The 23,427-nt window shown below is 37.2% G+C and overlaps 1 protein-coding gene across 1 annotated transcript in view; it reads right to left on the bottom strand.

Moving 5' to 3' along the window:
* Positions 1–4,132: 4,132 nt before the first annotated feature.
* Positions 4,133–23,427, bottom strand: part of STT3B (STT3 oligosaccharyltransferase complex catalytic subunit B) — a 50,912-nt gene continuing 31,617 nt past the window's right edge. Inside the window, exons 6-16 of the mRNA XM_062496541.1 lie at positions 20,710–20,808; positions 19,071–19,217; positions 17,087–17,135; positions 15,291–15,445; positions 13,442–13,653; positions 13,164–13,351; positions 12,528–12,699; positions 9,978–10,151; positions 8,906–9,019; positions 7,688–7,900; positions 4,133–5,744 (exon numbers count right to left, since the gene is read on the bottom strand). Coding sequence (XP_062352525.1) covers positions 5,664–5,744; positions 7,688–7,900; positions 8,906–9,019; positions 9,978–10,151; positions 12,528–12,699; positions 13,164–13,351; positions 13,442–13,653; positions 15,291–15,445; positions 17,087–17,135; positions 19,071–19,217; positions 20,710–20,808 — 1,604 coding nt within the window. The 3' untranslated portion in view covers positions 4,133–5,663. The remainder of the gene's footprint in view (positions 5,745–7,687; positions 7,901–8,905; positions 9,020–9,977; positions 10,152–12,527; positions 12,700–13,163; positions 13,352–13,441; positions 13,654–15,290; positions 15,446–17,086; positions 17,136–19,070; positions 19,218–20,709; positions 20,809–23,427) is intronic.

The raw sequence follows: 23,427 nt of genomic DNA, 5'->3' as shown, positions 1-23,427 counted from the left end.
GGCCCGTTGTGGTGCTTTGTCTATTCATGCTCCAGCTGTTCAGTCAATCTCTGGTCACGACCCCCGAGCCAGCTGCTCTGGTAACTTTGATCTTCTGTGTAATGTTCTCTGGCTGCTGTCATGCCAGCACTTCTGGCTTACATGTTCTACTAAATGGGATTGCTTCTGATAAAACATTTGGATGAGTAGAGACGATATAATTAGCCTTCCCAGATAAATGATTCCCTGATGTAAAAGTAACAATTTAGTAAATTATTCGACTGAGACAATAACTTTATGTATGAAAAAATTGAAATGGGATACAATTTGTTTTGTAGTGTTAAAAATAATAATTTAAAAACCTGTGGTTTGATCTTGCTTTGTAAGGTACCCCCCCTGTGACACTGACAAAGTGGATTATAGAAGTATGTTAAGGCTTTGTCACTTTTTAGTTTGTATTTGTTGGAAGAGAAGGTGTTTTTGAGAGGTGGCAGCAAAGGGCACATGTACAATGGGCTCAGTACTTCATTCCACAGTACCCCGTAATGAAACCAGTCTATTTCTAACACACAGTAGCATGGATGCCTGTCTAGAGCTGAGTAATTTTGTGCCTTTTGTCTGCTTTGTTTATACACTGACTTATGCTTGATAGTTACTACACAAAGACATCTAGGTAAAAGCACTGCTCACATCTGTCCTTGTGTGTCCTGCATTTTGTGCTTTTGGTAGATGTTAAAATGTCTTGAGCAGCTCAGAAGGCTGAGCAGAGGAGGTGTGTGTGTGCACAAGGAAACATTCCATTAGTTTCTCCTTTGGATTTGATCTTCAGATTTCTATTTAATGAAGGTGCGGCTACTTTTTCCTCCTAAATGCTATTTAGTCTTCTTGTCTTTTTTTTTGCACATTAGAAAGATTCATGTTCTAAATTATTTAAATCCTATTTTTTAAAAAAAAAAGTGGATTGTATGAGCTTGGTTTTTTAACTGACACTTTTTTTTTAAGAGAAAAAGAATTCTTATTTTTTAGGAATAGTTGATGTAATAGTTTTCTGTAACAAAACCAAAATGATGCTGTTGTAGTAATTACTGAACTGCTACTGAGTATCATCAGGAACACTTGTACTATATAACCTGCAAGAATTCACTTTATAATGGATCCACTCTTCTTCTAGAGATTAGTCTGATAAGTACCTAAAAGTATTCCTACAGTTTGTAATATCATCAAAAAGAACAATGGAAAAAGCAGAGTAAAACCCATGGAACATCCTCCCAGAGCTCTCCCACACACCAAAGAACAAGACACATCCTCACTAAATAGCCATTGCAAACCTCTGTGTGTCAGGCATGTAGGCCTGGGCCCCTGAAGGAGTAGACCTCTTTCAGCTGGGATGGTGTGAGTGTAAAGGCTACAGAGATGCTGTAGCTGTCCTTTTAAGGAGAAATTTGAATAATTTTCTGCTTGTAGTTTATTGAAGATTTTCTCTGTCTGCATGGTTGGTTGTTTCTGCATGCCGAGGACATTCCACTTGTGCTCTGACCAATGTTTTGTTCTGTTCTGATGCTATGAAGAGTCCCCTCATGCCATTTCCACTGTTTCTTTCCCAGATTAACTTGGGAGACACAAACTTTTAAAAAGTCCTTTCAGAAAAGATCCCATCAGCAAGAGATTCCAGAACAAGATTCACAAGTATCATTTTATTTTTCTGACAGTATGTTTTCAGTATATTTTGCAGGACTGAAGAGTAAATATTCATAAGCCTTATTCTGTAGGTCGTTCCAATAGCTGTCTTGGAATTGCAAGTAAATACTTTCCTTTTCAAGTAGCCGATGTACACTGAATTGTAATGTAAAAACTTCCATGTACTTCAATTTTTTTTTTGTGCACACCTGTAGAAGCCTATGCAACCTTTTTCTTTCTTAAATTAGAAATGTTCAGAAAGAAAATTTATACCTTTATCATTTAAAAGATGCTCTGGCAGTCTCTTCTGATTTGCCTTCCTTTCATAATTTGTGAATTTAAAATGAGAATGCTCATGAATAAAAATTTGTTTCATTTAGTAGTGGGATGCCCTTTCTCTTTCCATGGAAGCCTTAGTTCAGTGGTGTCAGTCACTGACTGTCCAGGAACTGTACAACACCTGAGCAGGTTCCCATGGAAGTGATTTGCCAGGTTAATCTGGGTTTGGTGTGGTTTTTTGCTTATTCTCCCAGACGCTCTGGAGGTAAGTTTTTTGTTTAAATTAGATAGCTGTATCTAGGGAAAATGGGGCTGTGCAGCAACAGCAGCTTTAGGAAAGGCCGGGGAACATTTGCTTCATTTTGGTAAATAGAAAGCAAATAGGTAAAGGTGTACCCTTGCTTCTGAAAATCCCATTTCATTTAACCTTTATCATCAACAGAGATTCTTGATTAGAACGTCTTAAAACACTACATTATTGCAGTATGGGACACGTGCATGAGGAGGAAAACTGTTCCTAACAGATTGTTGTCAGCATTTTTCAAGTGTTAGATAATGCCCTTCTGGTTTTGTTTAAACATTCATCCACAGTGCTGGGAACAATCTTGCTGGAACACTTTGTTTTTATGCAAAATGGAAAACAACATTGCCTGTAAAAGGGGCAGGAAACACTACCCATTCATGTTCCTTGCCTTCTGTGGCATTGCTTCAAGGCCTCATCTTTGAGCAGTTTATCCACTTGGGTTAAAGACGTGAGGGGTTTTAGTCACAGTCAAATATGTTTTTTTTTTCACCCATGATGAGACTGCTATGTACCAAGGGCTCTGTCAAAGCATCCAGCTACTTTTGAAGAGTAAATCTATCAAGATATTTAATTAATGACTTTTCTCCTTGTTATGAAATTACTTCTGCAAGTCAAAATATTTCTTCTGGGATTACCAACAGTACTGTCTGCCTCACTGCTCCTACCAGTAATGATTAAGAGATACAGATCCTATGCAGTATTCACACCTAGACACTTGCAGCTTTAGTTCCTTAGCGACATATCTTGAGCCTGGCTCATGTATCCAGTGTTTCATTTTTTTCCTTTTTTTTTTTTTTTTTTTTTTTTGTTTTGTGGCAATTATGCTTCAAAATTTGTTGTAGTAGAACAACGAAAGGAAAAGTGATGGCTGCAGCTCAGGATGTAAACTAGTCTGGGAGGTGTATGTGATGAAGAGGGAAGATGCTGATAGTCTTCACTGGCAAAAGTGCTCTTCCGCTCTCATAAAGACAAGGCAGGAGTTAGTTTAGTTTTTGATTCCAGAATCCATCAACAGAGTGTGAAGATTCCTGAGGAACCAAGAAAGGTGAGACAGTGCCCGTTCTTTGTAATGTTGCTTTTACTAAGTGGATGCCTCAATGACTCCCAACTTTTTATTTCATTTTAACTGCAGAACATTGGCAGAATCCTTGAAGTCATGTTAGATTTAAGAAATAAATAAAGCTCAGGTAAGTAGTAGGCAACTTTAGGCCCAGGCTGGCTGGGATCCCTGCAGTTGGCTTATTTGTATTTCACATGCCTCAGACTCACTTGTTTCTGGTGTTAAACAGAACATTGTCACCTAAGGCTGAAGACAGTCTGTCCAACTGTAAAGGTACCTGAAGAGGGGATGGCAATCTCGTATTTCCTTTTCTAAAACAAGGCTGAGTTACTGCCAAACCACAGACTGACTGGCAGCCTTCTGTCCTGCTGCCTTTCAGGTGTTCTTCCAAATGTTAGATTCCTTATTTCTTACCCCTGGTCAGGATGCAGATTGTCTTGGAAGCAGAACAACACTAGAAATCATGCATCACATAATCAGTCAGCCCTTCGGCTGGGGGGTGAGCAGCTGTAGCAGCTTGAGGAGCTCCAGATGCTGGAAGGAGTTGTTGCAATGTGTGGCTGAGAAGGCAGGCTGCTCTTCCCTGGAAATATGACAGACACCTTCATTTCACAGGCCCTAGATTTGGCTTAGTTTAAGCTGGAGGGATGTTAAGAAAATGCTGTGGCTTCATTACAGCAACTTGATGAAGTCAGGAGATTTGCAATACAGAATTCTAATGTCTTAATTTATGATTAGGACTACAAGCAACCTGTTACCAAGTTAATCACAACAGAACTGACACAACAGCCTTAACACAAAACTTGAATTAACTTTATTTTCCCCTACAGTTGACAACTGGTCTGCATTGAGCTTTAAAGCAACAAAATAAAATGAAATCTCCAAACGACAGGGGCCAGAAATCCAGATTTAATTACCTTTGTGAAAATGTTGCAGCTGTAGTATTGGTCTATATAAACCACTGGAGTCAAAAATGAGTTCATAAATCAAAAAAATATTCTACACCTTGGGAAAGAAGTCAGCAGTAACATTCTCACAGAACACTGTAAATTTACATTTTCTTCATGAAAGGTACATACTATTCTGCATTTTACATCAAATTACTGATGCAAGTTTTGCTTCTATAAAAAGTTACAACCTGTGGCAGGAAAACAAATGGCAAAAAACCCCTTTCATTTTAATTAAAGAAAAATTTCAAGTCTGTATAAAGTTTCCTTATAGCTGGAAAGTGAACACGTTCAGTCTCCATTCATATTTTAGTGCATTTAATCTGACAGTTTTCACCACTTAAAAACAAACCAAACTGAAACCAATATAAAAGACAGACAAAGCAAATAGCACTAGAGCAGGAATTTCTTCAATTGATTTAAGCACTCTAAATAAAAATGCAAAGAAACAGGATTTCCAGAAAAACTTCCACCCTTGCCAGAAAGGCAGTGAGGGCTGAAGAGGTTTGCAAATCTTCTACCTCTGATAGCCACAGAAAAGGGGTTTTGTATACCTGTCAACCTTCTTTTCCCCAGTAACCAGGCTATACTTGTTTTACCAATGTAAACATTCACCTAAAATAGTTTAATTTCTGTTCTGAAGCACCAGCAGCTCCATGGTGCTCAGTTGTATGTTGTTACAGCATTCATTACTGTCGTTTCAGATCTTTCAGGAGGTTACAAATTTAGCCCTTGTATCTACAGTGTGCAAGATTTGCCTTGTCTACCTTGTGAAATGACAGTGTAAGGCAGCAATACTGCAATCCTGTGTTGAACAAAAGCAGCTTGTCCAATTAATCTGTCCTGTCACCTCTTGTGAAAACTGCAGCTTTGCTTCTTGCACTCCAGCTCAAAACCAGCCTGCAGCAAAAGGACATTGAAAGAAACCATTGAAAAATAATCATGGGAGTAACTTGTTTTGAAAGTTGAATTTGAGAGAGCTCTGCCACCTCTTTCTTGTTGAAAAAAGAGTCATTTTCAGATGTCACCATTCCAGTTTTCATACTGCTGCTAATTCAGCTGAACAGTGTTCTCCAGAAAAGATTGACAAGTAATGCATGTGCCAAGGACCAAATTACAGGGTTCTTTGGTAAAGTCAGTCCAAATTTTCAACAGATTTGAAGGATAATATGTACCAATAAAAAAAATGCTGCTAGACTTGGATAGCAGCTCTGTCTTGCTTCACATTACAAATCTAAAACAGCTGTTCTCAATAAGCCAATATTTTTAATCAGACATTGCCTGAAAATTTTGTACAATAATCTGGACCAATGATGGTTCTGTACCCTCATGTTGCTGTGAAACATGATTTGAGCTAAAGGCAAAGACTGGTTATCTCAAGGACAACTGCTTCGTATTAGCAATCAAAACAGTGTGTTTAAACTGTCTTCCTGTTGGGTCTCTTGCCTTTCTTTAAAATTAGTTTATTCTTAATGTAGCCACGCTTCCTTTTGGAGGTCTAAAAAGAAAACAGAATAACAGGTATTAGTTAATGATTTAGTCTTGACCGCGGTTTAATGATGTGCATTCAGTGCCTGAGCTTTAGATTGATTTTAAAGAGCTTAAATGCTAAACCCTCAACTAGGCATTATCCAGTTATTTTTTTTTTTTAATGTTGGGATTGCTAATTCCTTCCCAACAGTTGCTTTTGCACAAGACTTGCTTTTGCAACCCTGTTTACCAGATCTGTAGAATTCTTTTCAAAGCATGTGTTGGCGCAAACATTAATAATTAACCAACATGATAAAACCCTAATATGCCAAAGAGCACAACTGGTATAAGTGTTAGGACTTTTTTTGGAAATACCTTCTTGCATCTTTTGCACTGTCTGATTCTCTTAAAAGTTAGGTAGAAGTATTTACTCAAAGCAGAATTTTTCAAAAGAACAAACCCTGAATAATCCCATTTTAGTCTTCTAGACTCTTCTGTTGCTCTGTAGGTTGCTTAGTTCTTTCCTTTATCAGCATGTTCTAAATTTTTTTTTTTTAAGGTAGTAACAGTGGGGTGAACATGAATGTGGTCATAGGTAAAATTAACTTCAAAATTGTGTACATAGTTTGTGGCAGGTAGAATTGTACGTTCAACACACCTGCCAGAAGGCAGCTCCCACCACTGCTGCACTTTGATGTGCTTACTAGCAGGGTCTAGTATTATTCTGAAAAATTGTATTTAATCAACATGACACCAACAATGTGATTATAATAAAGTGAGGTAGATGCAAACGAATATGTAGTATTCAGACACACATTTTATCTCTGAGCTTGAGCAATATCATTCCTACCATGATAGGAGATGGACTGAATTTCCAGTAAGGAAGTAACTGCTGAAAAACCGTGGCTACTAAGGAGCCCTCGGACTGTATTTAAGAAGTCCTAGTTTGGACACTGGCCCCTGCTCTCCACCGGTTTTCTGATTTCTTAATGGGAAACAGAGCCTGTTTGTACTGCAGCGGTTGGTGGTGGGTCAGAAACTGCATCAACTTCTAGACAGAGAATCTATACATCCAAGGCTCAAGTAGGGTCAGTGCATCTACTACCATCGATAAATACAGCCTTGCTTGTAACTTAAGATCAAAAGTTACAGTCTTAAGTGTATGACAGGCACAATAAAGCTTATCATTTCAAGATATGTATCCCTTCAGTAGCAACTCCCAAATGCTTGATTTTATATACTACCCATCAAATCACAGAAATAAGCATCTTTACCATCTACTTGCAGAGAATGTTCTCTACTTGTATTTCTGTGACACAGTGTTAAGCCTACTGCCTATACCAGTTTGTTCCTTTTGCAACATCTATTTGAATATATAGAAAACAGATGTTGTAAAGGCAAGTGCTGCTACCAGTGTCCCCAACTCCCCTGGGAACAGGCCTTTCTTAATAGGCTGATGGAGGGCAGCACAACAAACACTTTAAAACCATAAGGATGACTTCAAGCAGTAAGCAGACAGACACTAAAGTTCCATCAACAAAAGTTTCATATTTAATTTATTTCATACAAAATTGCCATTGGTAAACTTCTAGGCATCATTACTTTCAAACAAAGTCAGAAAGCAACTTCCACATTTACTTAGTGAGCCATAGTTACTGAAACATGAATTGATGTACTTTAGAGATTATACTTCAGTTACATGAAGACTTAAGAGTTGTAACAGCCAGTGACACACTCTATGTCCAGTTAGCATTCTGCCTAAAAAAAATCTAGCCTTGTGTCTTCACATGCTTTTAAGTTAAGCAGACAGTAAATTAACAATTATTACCAGCAGGCAGGTCTGATATTGGACACTAGCATGAACAGTATCCATAACATTCTGGCTAGTGGAAATGTATAATTCACCAGCTATGTGATTCACTGTTAAAAATAAACTCCTGATCCCTTTCAGTTACTTCACTGGGAACCCACCTTCTTTGACAAATACTTCTGTTTCGGTACAATGTTGGTTACTCTAGGTTTATGATCCAGTGTCTCTCTGTTGTCTAGTTGCTTGACCTTGTATATTCTAACAAGCCAGTGCTCTGAGGTAAAGGCTTCTTCCAGATGTTTAAATTTAATGTCTTTGTTGCCTATCTCTGCATTGCGTGTACGGTCAAATCCTGGGGGTGTCCGAAAATCCAGCTATAAAAATTAAAGTTGCATGTTAGTTTGAGACAAAACCCAGAACACCAATCACTGCAAAATGTGAAACTTCATGCTATAAGGCAATGTCTTCAGCTGGCCTGAGTCAAAGGGCAACACTTCTCTTGCACTGGTTACTACTACACAGAAAAACCTTTAAGATCCTAAGGCACGAATTCATTCTTACTCCTACAGCTGTCACAGGAGACAGTACTTAATGACTCAGCAAAACTACCCTGTCTGCATTCAGAGATGAAACAACTCAAAGAACAGTCTGAGGTGCAGCAGCAGCCTGCAATGCTTTTTCAGCAGAGCTGCTGCCTTTGTGCTCTTGCCTGTACTGCAATAATTTGCACTTCCAGTTTTCCATATAATGCAGAAGTAGTTCAGAGTTAGCAGTTAAATTTGGCCCTACTGTGTTACAAGTTCACTGACAAGGATTCTTGTGCTAATACATTAGAAGGAAGGGCTTCTGGTGGGGGCAACAAGGGAAGAAAAGGAAAGGTAAAAAACAAACAGGTTTAGCTCCATCCATGTGTTTGGTGTTCCCAAAGGGGGAGTGACAACTGCTGCCCTTCCTATACAGTGTAGTGTTGTTTTATACAGATATGACTTGGATGGAAATCATAGTTTCTGAGAGACATTAAACAGTTAAATAGTTCCACTTGTGTGTTGCTATTACAACAAACAAATCTAAAGCTCTCTACAATGTCACAGTTGATGCTTTAGTGAGCACACAGCACAGTGCAATCAAGATACTCATTTAGGGCAATGTGAAGGACACCAAGGAAATGAAGTACAAGTGTGGGTTAATAGCAGAAATGCTTTTTGCTAAAGGTTATAAACAGCAGACCATGACTGGATGTGTGTTAATTTGTAAAGCTCACTCTTATTACAGATTCTGCTACTACAAGCAATGCTTAATTTAAAAGATATAAAATACATCATAATAATACTTATTTTATCACATTTCAGTTAAGATTCAGAAGAAGTTGTAGCACTAACCTGCATCTCTCCAAATCTGTAATAGGACATTTTATACATGAGGCAGTTCAGCAAAGTTGGAGAGCCTGCCTTGTCTACCCGGAATTCTCCCTGAGGGGTAAAGTAATCACTTTCCTTTAAAAAGAAAAGAAGATTCAAAGAGTCAATGTAAAGTAAAATCATAAGGGAATCTCTCATTCCTTTCCCCACAGAAAGACCCCTAATAATCTCAACTGCCTATTACAGTTTCAAAGCTGATTTAAGGTAATCTTAAAATGAAAGAGATGGTGCTCATTAAAAGTGACATAGTTGCAAACTCCCTGCTTGTAACCTAGGCCCCAGTGGATCAGTTTTCCTAAATCTGTACTTTTTTTCTGTTAAAAGTTTTGTCACATCACTGTAAGTGGTTCTGGAAAAGTTACCTAAAACTGTAAAATTTAGTTGGGCATCTATTCTTCAGAAAGGCAAGTACAGTATGGTTAATGTATGAGATCCACAGGGTCACTCTAAACTTCATATATTCTCTGTGATGAAACAAAAAATTTCTGCCATTTTCATCTCAACTACACAATGAAAGTACGCACATGGGCTACTCCCTTAAGCCTGTGCTCAATATCTAGGAGTTTTTGTTAGGCTTAAGAAAATATTACTACAGACTTCTGCAATCTCAGAGGTGTTTGAACAGCTTAAACCCTACATGAGTCAATATTAACACTTTCACTTGTCTCCTACTATTACAGAGTTTGAAGAAATTTGTAATACTGTTTAAATACTCTGAACACTCCTACTTTTTTCAATTGTGATGATGCACAGAGAGACATACAGACAAGAATTACTAAAAAATCCTACTTTTAGTATTGTGCGCAAATGTGAAAAGCTTGTAAGGCTACTGACCTTTCAGAATCAAAAACATTGAAAGAAACTGGGCTACAGGCAACTGCACTCCAACTATCCTAGAAAAACAACCCCAGCACGTTTCAAGTAAAATAGCAGTAAAGTAGAAGAGATTTCCCTCCACTGTAGTGACCACTCCCAGACAAGTGACAACACAAAAGGGTTTTTCAAAAGAACAAAAAGCAGGAGTTCCACTTACCCGTATATCTTTGGGATGTTCCCCCTCTGCTATTCTCACCATCCACAAGAACTTATTAATATCATCGCCAGAGTAGCCAATCACACCACCAAAAATAATCAAAACATAATCCACATCCAGGCTTCTCATGATCTCATATGCTGCAGACTCATTTGATGACATCGCCTTTCCCACCTGTATCATTGCAAAAATATCTTAAATTTCTGCATAGTTGCCTATTGAACGGCTTCACAGATCAATGCAGCCAGACCAAAACCCAGGAATGCTGTGCCATGTGCTCTAGGATGGCCCTGCTTGAGCAGGGAGGTTGGATCAGGTGAGCCACTGTGTTCCTTCCAGCCGGTCGTTCTGTGATTCTCTAACACCTACTTATCAACCAAAGCCAACATTTTCATTCTAGATAAAGAAAACCCATTGTGAATATTTAGGAACTCAAAAGCTGAAACTAAACTGAAATATTTTCTCTTCTGTAAGAGGAGTGCTGCCTGTTGAAAGGAGTGTTTTGAGTATGGAACGTAGCAACAAGGGTTTTCCTTTTGTGGCACCTACATATTTTTCAAGTCATAACTTAATTACCAAAAGCTTAATTGTTTCAGAAAACACCTAATTACAAATTCATTTCAAAGCTTTAGATACTGCCCAAAGTGTACAAATTATTTGAAATGTGAAATTTTTTTTTTTTCTTAAGCTCTATCCTTCATTAATGAAGCAGCCATTGTGAATTGCACTAAATAGCACACAGACACCCTTCAGTACTGTATTCAAGGTAAATCTACACAGAGAAAATGTCACAATAAAACTTTTTAGAGCTGTATCCAGCATCTCTTGTATCCTGGTCACTTCCCACACTTAAAAGAATTTAGTCAGCAACTGGCATGCAGTTCAGCAGTTTTGTTTGCTCTTGAAACTCTTGTACTTAAGGCATAGTAAGGTATTGCAGAACTTAAGGCACAGTAAGGTGGTCTAAGGGATTAACTACAATATAGATAATACTGCATCTGACTTAGTAACATTCAGCTGAGAATGTAATTAGAGAGCAGTACACTTAGGCAGCAATCTGTCAAAAAACCAAGAACCTCAGCTTCTTGGCCTTTATTCTAATTAATGTGAGGTAATTTGCCAGATTTCCATCTCTGTGCAGGAGAAAATCATCTGGACACACCTCCAGGGCATGCCTTGTTTACAGCACAAGTGCAGGTATTGGCCACAACACACATTTATTTCTTGGGTCCCCCTTTATGGAGTCTTCATTCCAAAATGAAACTTGACAATGCAGCAGTCATACTCGGGAGAATTCTTAATTGAAAGCCATTATTGCCAGTTGCTGCAATGTGGTTACTGTCCTAAGGCAACACAGATGACTTCCACAGTTTCTATTCACATGATGCACTTTGTCCTGCAAGAAACTGAGTTTGGATGCAATATCTGCATTTCTACCTCCTGTAAATATCTCTACACAGAGATATCAGAGCTGAGTGTCCATTAAAACACATCAATGCTGTCAGGTCAATCACCAAATTAGAAGTGCCTCAGAGCATGTGGCAATGCATGTTGAGTGACATTAGACAAATATTAACATCATCAGTACAATTTCCCAAGCTTGCTTCTAGCTGAATGTGAGTTTCCTGCCCTGTAAAAAGTGTGGATGTGTGATCCCTCTTCCCCCAGTATGCATTTTTTGGGACAGTGCTCAAAGCACAGCTTCGTTAATTTGTTGGCCTTGTACACTGCTTTTGGGCAGATCTAGTCCACAGCTGTACTCACTACTGACTTAAGACAAAAAGAACACAAGAAACTATCCTAATTTCTTGAGCCCTTCCACCATTCTGCCCTTGTAGCAAAACATTCTGGGAAGAAATGTGATTGATGACGACTCATTGCACAGCACAGGTTGGTTGCCCAAGGTGGTGCCCTGTAACCACAGGCAATGCTAACACCCTATCTTTAAGCACACGTACAAAGCTTAAACTTACTTTCACTTCTGAAGAGTAATTAAACATGCAGACTTTTTGTTTATCTGCAAATTTGAGGAGACAGAACTGCATTCAGTCCACTACACTTCTACAGCTAGTCATAAATAATCACTTCCTGTGATTTCCCCCATGACTGAAAATTTGTCAAGTCATGTGGTCAGTTTTCATAAATGCCATTCAAAAATTCACTCAGCAGTGAATTACTGCTGAAATGCAAGGATTTTTACTTTGATAGGCCAGTAATGCAGTGGTACCAGTTGTTACAGCATTAATCCCAAGGGGAATGGTTAAATTAGGTTTTGTCAAAAAAACCTATCCTCCCCCAAAGAAAAGAGAAACTGAAGTGGAAGTGAAGTTTTGGAAGCTCCAAGGAAACGAAATGAAAACTCTGAAGCAAAACTGATCCGTATACTTGAGTTTTAACATATGAAAAAGTATGTTCCTTCCAGAATCATGTTTCTCACTCTATGCAATTTCTCTCTAATATCAATCACCCTAAGAGACATCTGCAATTTCATACTGGACTGCAGTGCACACATTTTGGTGTTTCTGCTTCACAGAAGGCTACCACCCTTACCAAGGCGATGTGGCTGTTGTTCCAAGTGTTATTATCAACCAGGGTTGTCCGGTTTGCCATTCCCGCTATCTGATATCCATAATCCCACCATGACATCACTCTGGCATGCTCGTCGGTGTTCTGTCTGAGCCAGTAATAGGCTTCTCTGAAGTCATCCAGGATATTCCGAGTGCTGGAAAACAGTTCATTTGATCTGCATCCATACAAATACTACCAACAAATTAACTCCACCATGATAAGTGTGGGCTCACAAATAAGGATTTTCTTATGAGTTCAGCTCCATTTGAGGGATTTTGTGTCACCAGCAGTCATAAGTTTGAACTTTCTGACAGCTGAATGTCCAGAAGTTGAACTGCTTTTGAAGATGACTAAATCAATTTCCAATCAAATATATATTCTTAAACAAGTTTTCCCAGCTGAATCCAAGGCTGGGTAGGATTATTTTTATATATTTCCTTAAATATTTCAGAAAATGTTGTATCTTTTTGAAAATTAGAGAATGAATAGGTTTTTTTTCAGGTCACACAATTCCTTTATTTACTAAGGAGTGATTTAAAGGTAAAGCAAATTGCTAATACAATGGCAGTAAAAAAGGCTTTTGCCCTTCAATCACTTCAGACTGTAGACCTTACTTACCCATCATGGTTATAGGAGGCGAGAACCACACTGGGGCTGGAGTATGCATTGCTGGTTACCCAAGTACAGTGAACAGCAAACATCATCAACAACATCAACATCAGCATAGTCACAATGTTTTTGATATTGGGCCCCAGCCCTTCTTCTGTTTTTTCCTGCTCAGACACATGTTTCCTCACTTTGCCTGCCTAAACAAACACAAATGCATCTGTTATGGCAACTTCTATCATCCTTGACACTGGAACCCAAGTCTTCTAACTACTGATTCTTCCCCTCACCTTATCATACAGGTTACCAGGGTTCCTTTTGTCATCCTCATCACTGCTGTCTTCTACTGGTGGATTTTCCCTCTTCATATCATCACCCAAGTAACGCTCAAAGACATTGGAGAAAGCAATTGCTGACAGCATACAGACGACTGGAGTCAAAGTAAGCATCAAGCGAACCATCACTCCAGCAAAGTAAACAGCGCTGATTGCATACAGAGCAACTGCAAGGAAACACACCTAATGGTGACACTTAGAAAATAATATTCACTCTGACTGCACACATACATGCTCTCCATAAAACTACTTCTGGAAGTGAGTTGAGCATCTGCGTGTATAAAGGCTTGAGTGTGCATCTTGCATTTCATTGCTTTTTAATTTACAGACATACGGCTGAATTAATGTTTATCCCTTTGAAGCCTCAAATCCTTCCTGAGATTCATCTCAACAACTGTTAACAATAATACAGCCCCATTTTCAATATTCGTTAGTAATGCATCAGAAGATACATTATTAGTGAAATTTAATATTACACACCAACAATACTACTGGAATAATAGGTAACTTCATTTGATTAAAAGAGACAAACAACTCTAGACCAAACAAGTTATTAGAACTGAAAAAGCAAATGGAAGTGTTACAATTTCATGTAAATATTAAATTTTGATTTAAGTCAGAGGTATCTGTGGACAAATTGTGGGCTTGTCTACATTATACAGATGAGTAACATGATATTAGGAGTCCTGTTCTGAAGGAAGTATTCCTGAGCACTATTACCTCCATTTTGTCTTCCACAAGACAAGATTTTCAGAATACTACAAAACGTTAAGAACACATTTATTGGAAAGAAAAAAAAACGCAAACAATCCTGTATACACTGATTGGGAATATCCAACAGTGGTTTCCTTGTGGTAGGCTCCTTATCTGCTATAGTTTAACAATACCTTCTTGTGAAAGATTTGCCAACAGAGATCAAGGAACACTGATTTATCAGATTACATCATGTAAATATTTTCTACATTGTGGTGAGGCATTATGGCTCTCCATCTTCACTCATAGGTCTCTTTATACTGTGTTAAATGGAAGGTGCAGCCTTCAGTAGGAGGTTGAAAGCAAATTGCCAAGTACTGGTCTTGACAAGCATTCACTGTAAGGCACACAGCACAGACTACCTCAGAGTAAACATTCCTACTGCCTACACATGTCTTAGGCAGCCTAAGTGGCAGCTGTATTAGCTTGGAGCCTCTTGTCCCTCTAAAAGTCCAAGACCCGAGTGATCTTCACTCCTCCATATGGGTTACAACTGCTTACAAGACTCATTCAAAATCAGAAGTTGACTTTCACAATACAGCTTTGCACAAAAAAAAAAAAGTTGTCACTGACATAGACTCCACACTTCCATTCTGGCTTGTGCCTTATGCAGCACTTTTCCAAAGCAAGTGATTCTGTTCACTAAAATAGCAGGAAACCTGGGAAGCAAGGGCATTTTGAATGGGATTTGTGATGGGATGAGTGCCAAACACCCAGAGTAGGGACCCTGCCTTTGCGCTGTTCTCCTGGATCTGTACTGTGGAACTGTATCCTGCCAGAACATGCAACTCCAGCTGCAGAACTGAACAACAACAAATGACTGCATCCCACCTCCTGGGACTACACTCCACCATTTCATCAACCTCTGCACTTTTTATAAGCTGTTTTAAAGACTGCTGGGTGCAGGCAACTCTTAATAATCACCTTTAAACACATAGCTTTTAAAACATATTTTAGAACAAGCCACGTATCAGCTCTGAGCAAACAAAACCAAGGTAACATCAAGTTGAAGGCAAACTTTTAACAAAAATTTAAAAATATTTTCTCTTACCAAAGACTCTTTCATCATTGATGTTTTTGATACAGAACCACAGCCCTGCTGGGAAAGTACACACGAGAATATGCAGATCAAAAAAGAAGGAAACCCATGTTGTAGGCTGATGCTCAGACACAGAGGCAATGATCGGGATGTGAATTTTCGCATACCTTTTTTAAAAAAAATTCAGTTCAAATTATTTTGAAAAGATAAAATTATTAAAACTTGTAAACATTAGGAATTCTGAAATTCATCTCAAAGGAAGCATTTGAATTTTAAATGTCAAGTGTCCTAATCAGCAGAAATCTGATGAAATTCTTACACCTAAGAAGTCCCCAGGCCTTACTGTATCTAGGAAGCATTTTGTGTATAGTTATTTAAAACAACAATTATTTCCATACTAATTAAGACAATGAAAATTATGGATGTTTCATTTGTTTATGGTTAAACATGAAGCCAAATTCACCAAAATGAAAACACACAGCTATGGAACCACCTTTATTACATTTTTGAAGAGAATCATCAATGCCAGTAAATCTCCTAAATTTTCAACATTGTATTTCAAAACCTCTACACACAATATCTTAATTTTTTTAGTAAAGAAAGTTACAGCATTAAATACCAGATCAATTAGTGATGCACCCACATTCTGTCAGATGATGGAAAAAATCAGGTCTTGTCTGCACTTGGAAACATATGTCATCTAAACAACATGTCAAACACTCAGTGCAGACAAGGACAGAACTTTGCTCTATATTATAGACAACGATACATACAGACCTTATCTTGGGTGCTACCATGATTGAATGGTGAGGTATCAAACATATGTCCTTTTCTTCACTGAGATCTAGTTCTCATTCAAAACTGTATTGTGTGTTTTAACACAATATGTTTTTCTAATGTAGACAAGCCCTCAAAAGTTTAATGCTTTTATATATATACATATACATGTATATTTATCTATACGTATATATAGACAGGCAAAGAACAACATCTATATATTCCTCAAGTAAATCTGGGGCTTCTTTACTGGTATCTGTTCTACTACATTTATTATAGAGCTGAGACAGAATCCTATATGAGCTGGATTTTTAAGCCTGAAAAAAAGTCTGAACTACATAAAGTTCGAAGTTCTTCTATCCTTGCTTTAAATATTAAAAAAAAATCTACCAACTGAATTTCCTTCATAATATTTATCTGAGAAAAAAAGTTTCCATTTTATTCCTTTTCTCTGGGCTGACTAAAGAATACAATAAATCCAATATAATATCTCCAAAGGTTAACTAAAACAAAAGATTAACAAGATTTTTACCTGTGAAAACACACATTAATAAAACCATTGTTCAGAGCAGACATCCGTATATACAAAAAGAATGTATGAACATAATATAGAGGAAACGTGCAAGATCACATGTGCAACTTTTTTGGGATATCGTGCAATGTTGCACAATGAAAATAGTCTAAATAGTCTAAGGCTTTTAGTAATTTTTAAATGTGTACTGAAGTGTTGGCATAGCTTTCAGTTATTTCACACTGACATACACACTAGACTTTTATATATTTTATATTTTCTAGACTTTTATATAGAAAAAACAATTATAAAAGACTTGCAAAGAAGCAAGAAATTCCATAGATAAATTAGTGAAATGGTTGTAAAGATCATAAAACAGCTACTACAAATACTCTCTTTATCTTCAGATAACTGATTCTCCTTGACTGAAATACTAAATGGATTTGGGGATGAGGAGAGCAAATGATTGTTAGTTTTCATTAAAATGCTACCAATATCTAAATCTTATGTCCTTACTTACCCAGTGTCCCACAATGAATAAAATCTGCCACTCCAAGGAGCAATATAACCTGAAAAAGAGAAGGAAGAAGAAAAACTTTTTTGCTGCCTAGGTTTTTAAATGCCATCATTTTTCTACTCTCTCAAGTTATAACACAAAGCCAAAGAAATTTTCATTGAACTTGTAATATATGTGAACCATACCTACTGCATTAGGCAGGCTATAAAATCTACCAACCATGAAGCAAGCTGGTTTTAGAACGCACTTACAGGATCACATTGTACTTGTTAAGTACAATCTGAGTATCAAGACACGCACACTTCCAAAAGTCAAAGCAATGCAATACTAAATATTTCTCAAATAATATGACAGATTGCAAACTATACTCTGTGAAGGAGCATGAGAAAAAGCATAATTGATAAGAAAGTATTTAGTTTTTCTGAAATGTCAGAGCAGGAAACTGGGAACACTTTATTGCCAAAACACAAACACTAAATGAAACGCTGGTTTCCTTTTATTTCTCTCCTGGTGAATCTACTTGTGGCATGAAATATAAAAGCTGCTATTAGACATGCTGATAAGCTTTGCACATTTTTTTTATAAAACAAGGCTTTTAGGTAAGTTGAATATGATAAGATGAAAAGAAACAGTATAATTATTAGACAAAAGATAAAAATTATTAGAAGTTATTAGATGATTCTTAAAATTTTATTTCCACTTTCTTTGCAACTGTTTCAGCTCCTCCTGAAGACAGATACAGACAAGGAGAAATAAGAGAAGATTAAATCCTTTAATGATTACCCAAGTTTTTGTGCGTGACTCAGTAAGTCTTCCCCCGTCTTACATTCAAAATTAGTATAATCTGACTGAACGGTTTAGTTTAGTATCTAATTTAGACATTTAAATATTATGGTTAATGTTCTAATAGAAGACATATTTTTTCCCTTCAGTCTTCAGATGAAGAAATTGCTCCCAATCCACTGTGTGCACATGAAGTAGGAGCTGTCAGCACACAGTGAACTACTGCTTATGATCTTCTCTACATGTAGATAGCCTTCACCTGAGGGTGCTGGAAGACTTGGCCAGCATGAGAGCTACCCACCATCTTTACCTGGGTGATATGGGTGCCTGGTGCCCAGGAATTGGCTACTTCTGCACCTCTAGACAAGGCAGGAAGTTATATGCAGGAACCTACAGGGCAGTAGCCTGAGCTGCTGAAAAGACCATGGAACACAGCCTCCTGAAATACATTGATAAATGTTTTCCTCGTTGCTCATTTTGAAGAAGAATGGACAGGACACTTGACAGGACCACCTGACTGGTTGAAAACTGGCTGTCCTGACAAGCTCAAGATACTACACAATGGATCGGGGTGCAGCTGGTGGCTCATAGAAAGTGAAAATATCCCAGAGGCCAAAAGAAACTATGCTAAATTGAAAGGAGTGGCTGACATGCCTAGTGGCAGGCAGGACTTCAGTCCAAAACCTGAAGCTCATTCTTCCAGATGCTGCACCTGGGATAAAGCGTCCAGATGTGGGTGACCTCTTCTGCAAGAGGATTCTTAAGAAAATCAAGAGAGATCAGAATGCTGTGAGGTGGTCAGGAGCCCAGATCGCACAGCCTGTCAGAAGCTGAGGGAACAAGGCCTGTTCCAGCTGATGAAGCAGGGACACTGATCAGTGAATTTCAGAAGATGAAAACAACACTACCCAAGAACTGCAACAGAATACATATCTGGCTGCATGCTGAGATTTTTGTTTTGATATGCCAGTCTGAAAACTTTGCTAACTTACACACAGAAAAGCAAATCGAGCCACCATATTTTAGAAGACCTTGAAACAAACAGAGATGCTAAGAATTCTTTTGGAATAATGGTATCTTAAGTAACAAAAATAAAACCCCTATTAAATAGTCCAAAATTTTGAAACAACTACTTTAGGCTAAACCAAATGTTGATCATCTGGCTTACAAGCTCTAAAGGTAAATGAGTGTGACATTTATTTACCTGTGTATGTCAAATAGATGACACTCAGGAATACAGTACCAGCAGCTAGTGAGACGCCCAAGAAGAACAATGTCTGAAATTCTTGCTTTGTTAATCTGTCTCTCAGATACTGCAAAAATGCGTAAGCCTGCAGCAGTGCAAAAACACCTATGGAAAGAGGAAAGTTCTTGTTTAAATACTCAAAAGCAGTTCAAAGAACCAGCATATTTGTCCGTATTTGAATTGGAAAAAATAAACATAAGGTACACCGTAACATCTAGAAACTAATATAACATCACTTTCTGACAAATAACCTTTAATACTTAATAGGTATGACACTTTCTTGCAAAAACAAACTTCCAATGAGATAAAATATTCTAAAGGAGAGAATCACCTGAAAACCAGATTGCATTGATTATGACAAGAACACAGGTTAACATACATAGCTAGATGCGGTGAAAAATTAAGAGACAGACTTCAGGCAACACACAGTGCTAATACAGAAATATACACAAACTAAGATACTGAATAAAACAGCAGGAATTGATAAAAAAAAAAACAAACCAAGTAAGTATTAAGTCAACTGAATTATATAAAGTTCGTGTTGAAACACCAGAATTCACTGGTGAAGCACCTGACACCCTCAAAAAGGCTGTTCAGAGTTTAACATTAAACCCAGAATTTGGACATGGTATTTCAGTTATTATTCATTTCACAATATATAATCAGATCAAGCCACTGATGAATCCTTTCAAAAATCAAAATTCAGTGCTGGCTGGCAGAGGAATAAAATAAAACCTAAGTGTATAATCTTTTTTCAAATTAACGAAGAATTCAAGGTACACAATGAAATTCATTAATTCTCAAGTCCTAGAGAGAGACAAAAATTCTATTCATTAAATAAATGCACAATTCTTCAGAATCCAAATATAGCTTGGCAATTTTTTTATTTTTCCATTATATTCAGATTGCTGTAAGTGTCCATTTTGAAAGTATTTTTGTGTTAAATTTTAATGATGGCCCCATCACTGTCCCAAACACATTTTGGTAAGTGACTAAATGTAAGAGAAAACCTGGGGAATCTAACAAACTGAACTATATCACATAAACAGTGCATGCACCTCAATGCAGTGTTGGCAGAGGTTATTGCTGTCAAGAAATCAAGATCTGTGACTGCCAACAACTACTGAAAAATCAACTTAAAGAAATCAAAAAACAAGATTGAAAGCAGTTATTTAAAAATCATCCCCCTGATTAGTAATTTAGCCTGCTCTGACAAATTACAGAAGTCTATCAACTCCAAAACAAAACTGCTCAGTAAAAATTGTGTTACCAGTAAGGTATGTTTCAATTGTACAATGTGTGAAGGCAACACTGTATTGCAAACCAGCAGAGATTATCAGTGTGTAAAGTCAGTGCTTGTCAGAATGCTAATTGATCCAATCTTATGGAAGCATGTTACCTTCATTAGCCCAGACAAAAAGAGGATAATGTGTCAATTGGAAAGAAGACTTCCCAAGGGACACTAAATCATACCTCTTTCTTTAACAATTTGCTTTTTTAGCCTGTTTTTTTTCAGACACAAGGAAACAAAGGTGCAAGTGTTTGACATTTTCCTGTGTTAAGCAGGCTGTTGGATGCAGAATTTTCATTTTCTTACCTGCAGCTGCCATGTGTTCACTTGTTCTAATTGGCTGAAATCCCACAAAAGGTATTTGCATCGATAATATTAACCCCACAATGTAGAAAGTGCTATATGCTAGGAGAGAAAAATGTGAGGAGAGGGGAAGAGAAAGATGAGAACAAAATTAATACATGTTTGAAAAAGCATTGGCTCCATCTTGAAAGAGAAGTCCATCTTCTCCCCTAATGTCACTGGCAGCAAAACAGAACTGTACTAGATTAAATATTTCAGCCATCCTAATTACTTATCTTCTTCATTGACTGGAATAAAGCTGTCTATTGCAATCAATTTTAGTGGATGTAGCGGAGTATTGTTCTAACTGCACTTTTTTTTTTCCTCCTAGGAAAATAAGCCATTTACCTAAGATTCTCCAGCTTGAAAAAAGTTCTCTTCCCATCTTGTTTTTGAGAGTCATGGATGTGGAAAGAACTCTCAAATGACAAGTGACATAGGAAGCTTTCTATATGAGCAGAAATTGAAACGACCAGACCTCAAAAAATCACAACATTTAAGAGTCCACTACTTCTTTAGAAAATGCAAACAGGCACCATTGCTATTTATATAACAGAAGAGCAGAGGGAATGCAAGAAATGGAAAAACAATCGAATTAAAAATAAATACTAAGGATATGTATGATACAGCTGTATCAACCCTGGGGATTTATAATTCCCCAGAAAACAGAATCAAGAGCATCATTAATATTAACATTACTATCATTAATATGAATTCTTATTGCATGTGCATGAACATTCATATACTTTATTTTGAAAGGGGTTTTGGTCCTCAGTATTACATGGTGAAGAGGAGATGGAAGGGGAAGATAAAAATACCAAATGTGAAAAGCCATGAGGCTGAAGCCATGTTGGCTGAAGTAACCAGCCAACCTGAAGTCCAAATGAAGTTCTATTCCTTCAGTGGTAAACAGCAATAATCCACCTGTCAGATTTTTTAAGTCCTACAAATCCTAAACCATTACCTGGCTTTAGATAGCCTGGATCTTACTAAGAGATCCCTGTTCACATAGAGTCCTTTACTAACCTCCATGAGATGAGTTCTGTAGAGTGCATCACTGAGCAATGGTGTCGTTTCCACAGCACCTATGTAGTCTCGCTGAGGGATTATGATCCCAGGGCACTGTCTGAGTCCCAAACCAATCAGAAGTGACAGGGATGATATTTCCAAGCATCAGTTTATTTCTTCAAGCACCTGTATTGCACAGCTTGGCCTAGCTATTCATCTATGCCCTCTTAAGTCATTGAAATGCATTTTCCTGTAGGAAGCTCAATTTTTGAAGAATTCACTACAACATAAATCATTTACTGTACCATGCAACTGTTACAACACTGCCATCCTGTGGAAGTTCAATGATTGGCATAAATCACTACATTTCACATTTGTTAGACCACTGTAAATCGTATTTTTTAAGTCTTGCAACTGCTATACTTGCTATGTGCACTGCTCATCCCTACTCCAATTCCTTACTCCCACTTCTTTCAAAAAGCTATATACTACCTGGTATTGAAAAGATTATTAAAAAAAGATAATTTACACAACATGACAATTTTTCTAAGAACTTCGAAACATCAGGATGATGTATCATCAAAACCTTTTCATGTTCCTTTAGATTCTACAGTTTGCAGAGTCTTTGCAAAAACAAGAAGTTCATTTTGAATCCTGCATGCTGTTCTTATGGTTATAACTTTGATCAACTCCAGAACAAAACCATTCTAATCTATTGTGGATAAAATAATTTTACAAAAAATTTAATTTGCAGTACACCACACAAATACAGGAAAGACCTGATGAAAAGCTTCTCCAGAAAGTATAATCATATATTTGCCACATACTTTCAATTAATGGATTACAATCACCATAAATAAACAATCTGAAATTTTAGTATATTGAAGTAGTTGATATAAATATGTGCCTGTTCACTGTTTGAATGATAAAATCCATGACCTATAACAAGGAATTGCTGGAATGAAGTTTTAAATTCTGGAAGATCCTCAAGTGTTTTATTAAATACTCAGGTAATTATACAGAACCTAAAAAAAAACTGAATTAAAAAATATTAAATTGAAGTGTGCAAACACGGCATAAATCTATACCCTCGAAGTGTAAAACCATTTATTTTTTAAACATATGAGAAACTAAAGAGTGAGTACAATAACAGAGAACAATATCAATGGTTGCTGTATCTGAATAAAGAAGTTGTTCATCCCTCTGCTAACATACTGGAATTGTAAGCACTTGTTCATAATGATTAAACTAGAGGATCTGAATGAAAGGCACTGGCCATTGTCAGGATGAAAAAATAAAAGCACAGCTTGAGTTTTCAAATCGAGGTAGCATCATCACTATTGATGCCAAATAGGTCAGAAACTATCTGGCTAATAAAGTTATCTGTCTTCCAGCCCTAAAATACTTTAAAATTGGCAAACCCTTCACATTCTGGAAATTTTTACTCATTACATGATTCTGAATTATACTCCCAGATATATCAATCATGTACCATTAACCTTTTCCTTGGTGTATGAATACTCTTAAAATATTGGTTCTCACAAATATTGTTCTCTACCTTTATGTTATGTTGGATTAAATTTAACACATCCTTTATAAAATGGCTCATGTTAGCTTGAAATAAATTTAAATAACTGATCTAGAGATTAAAACCCCCCAAATTCCCCATAATAA

The sequence above is a fragment of the Cinclus cinclus genome, chromosome 1 (genome assembly GCF_963662255.1).
Source record: "Cinclus cinclus chromosome 1, bCinCin1.1, whole genome shotgun sequence".
Classification (NCBI taxonomy): Eukaryota; Metazoa; Chordata; class Aves; order Passeriformes; family Cinclidae; genus Cinclus; species Cinclus cinclus.
This window is presented reverse-complemented; position numbering and strand designations above follow the sequence as displayed.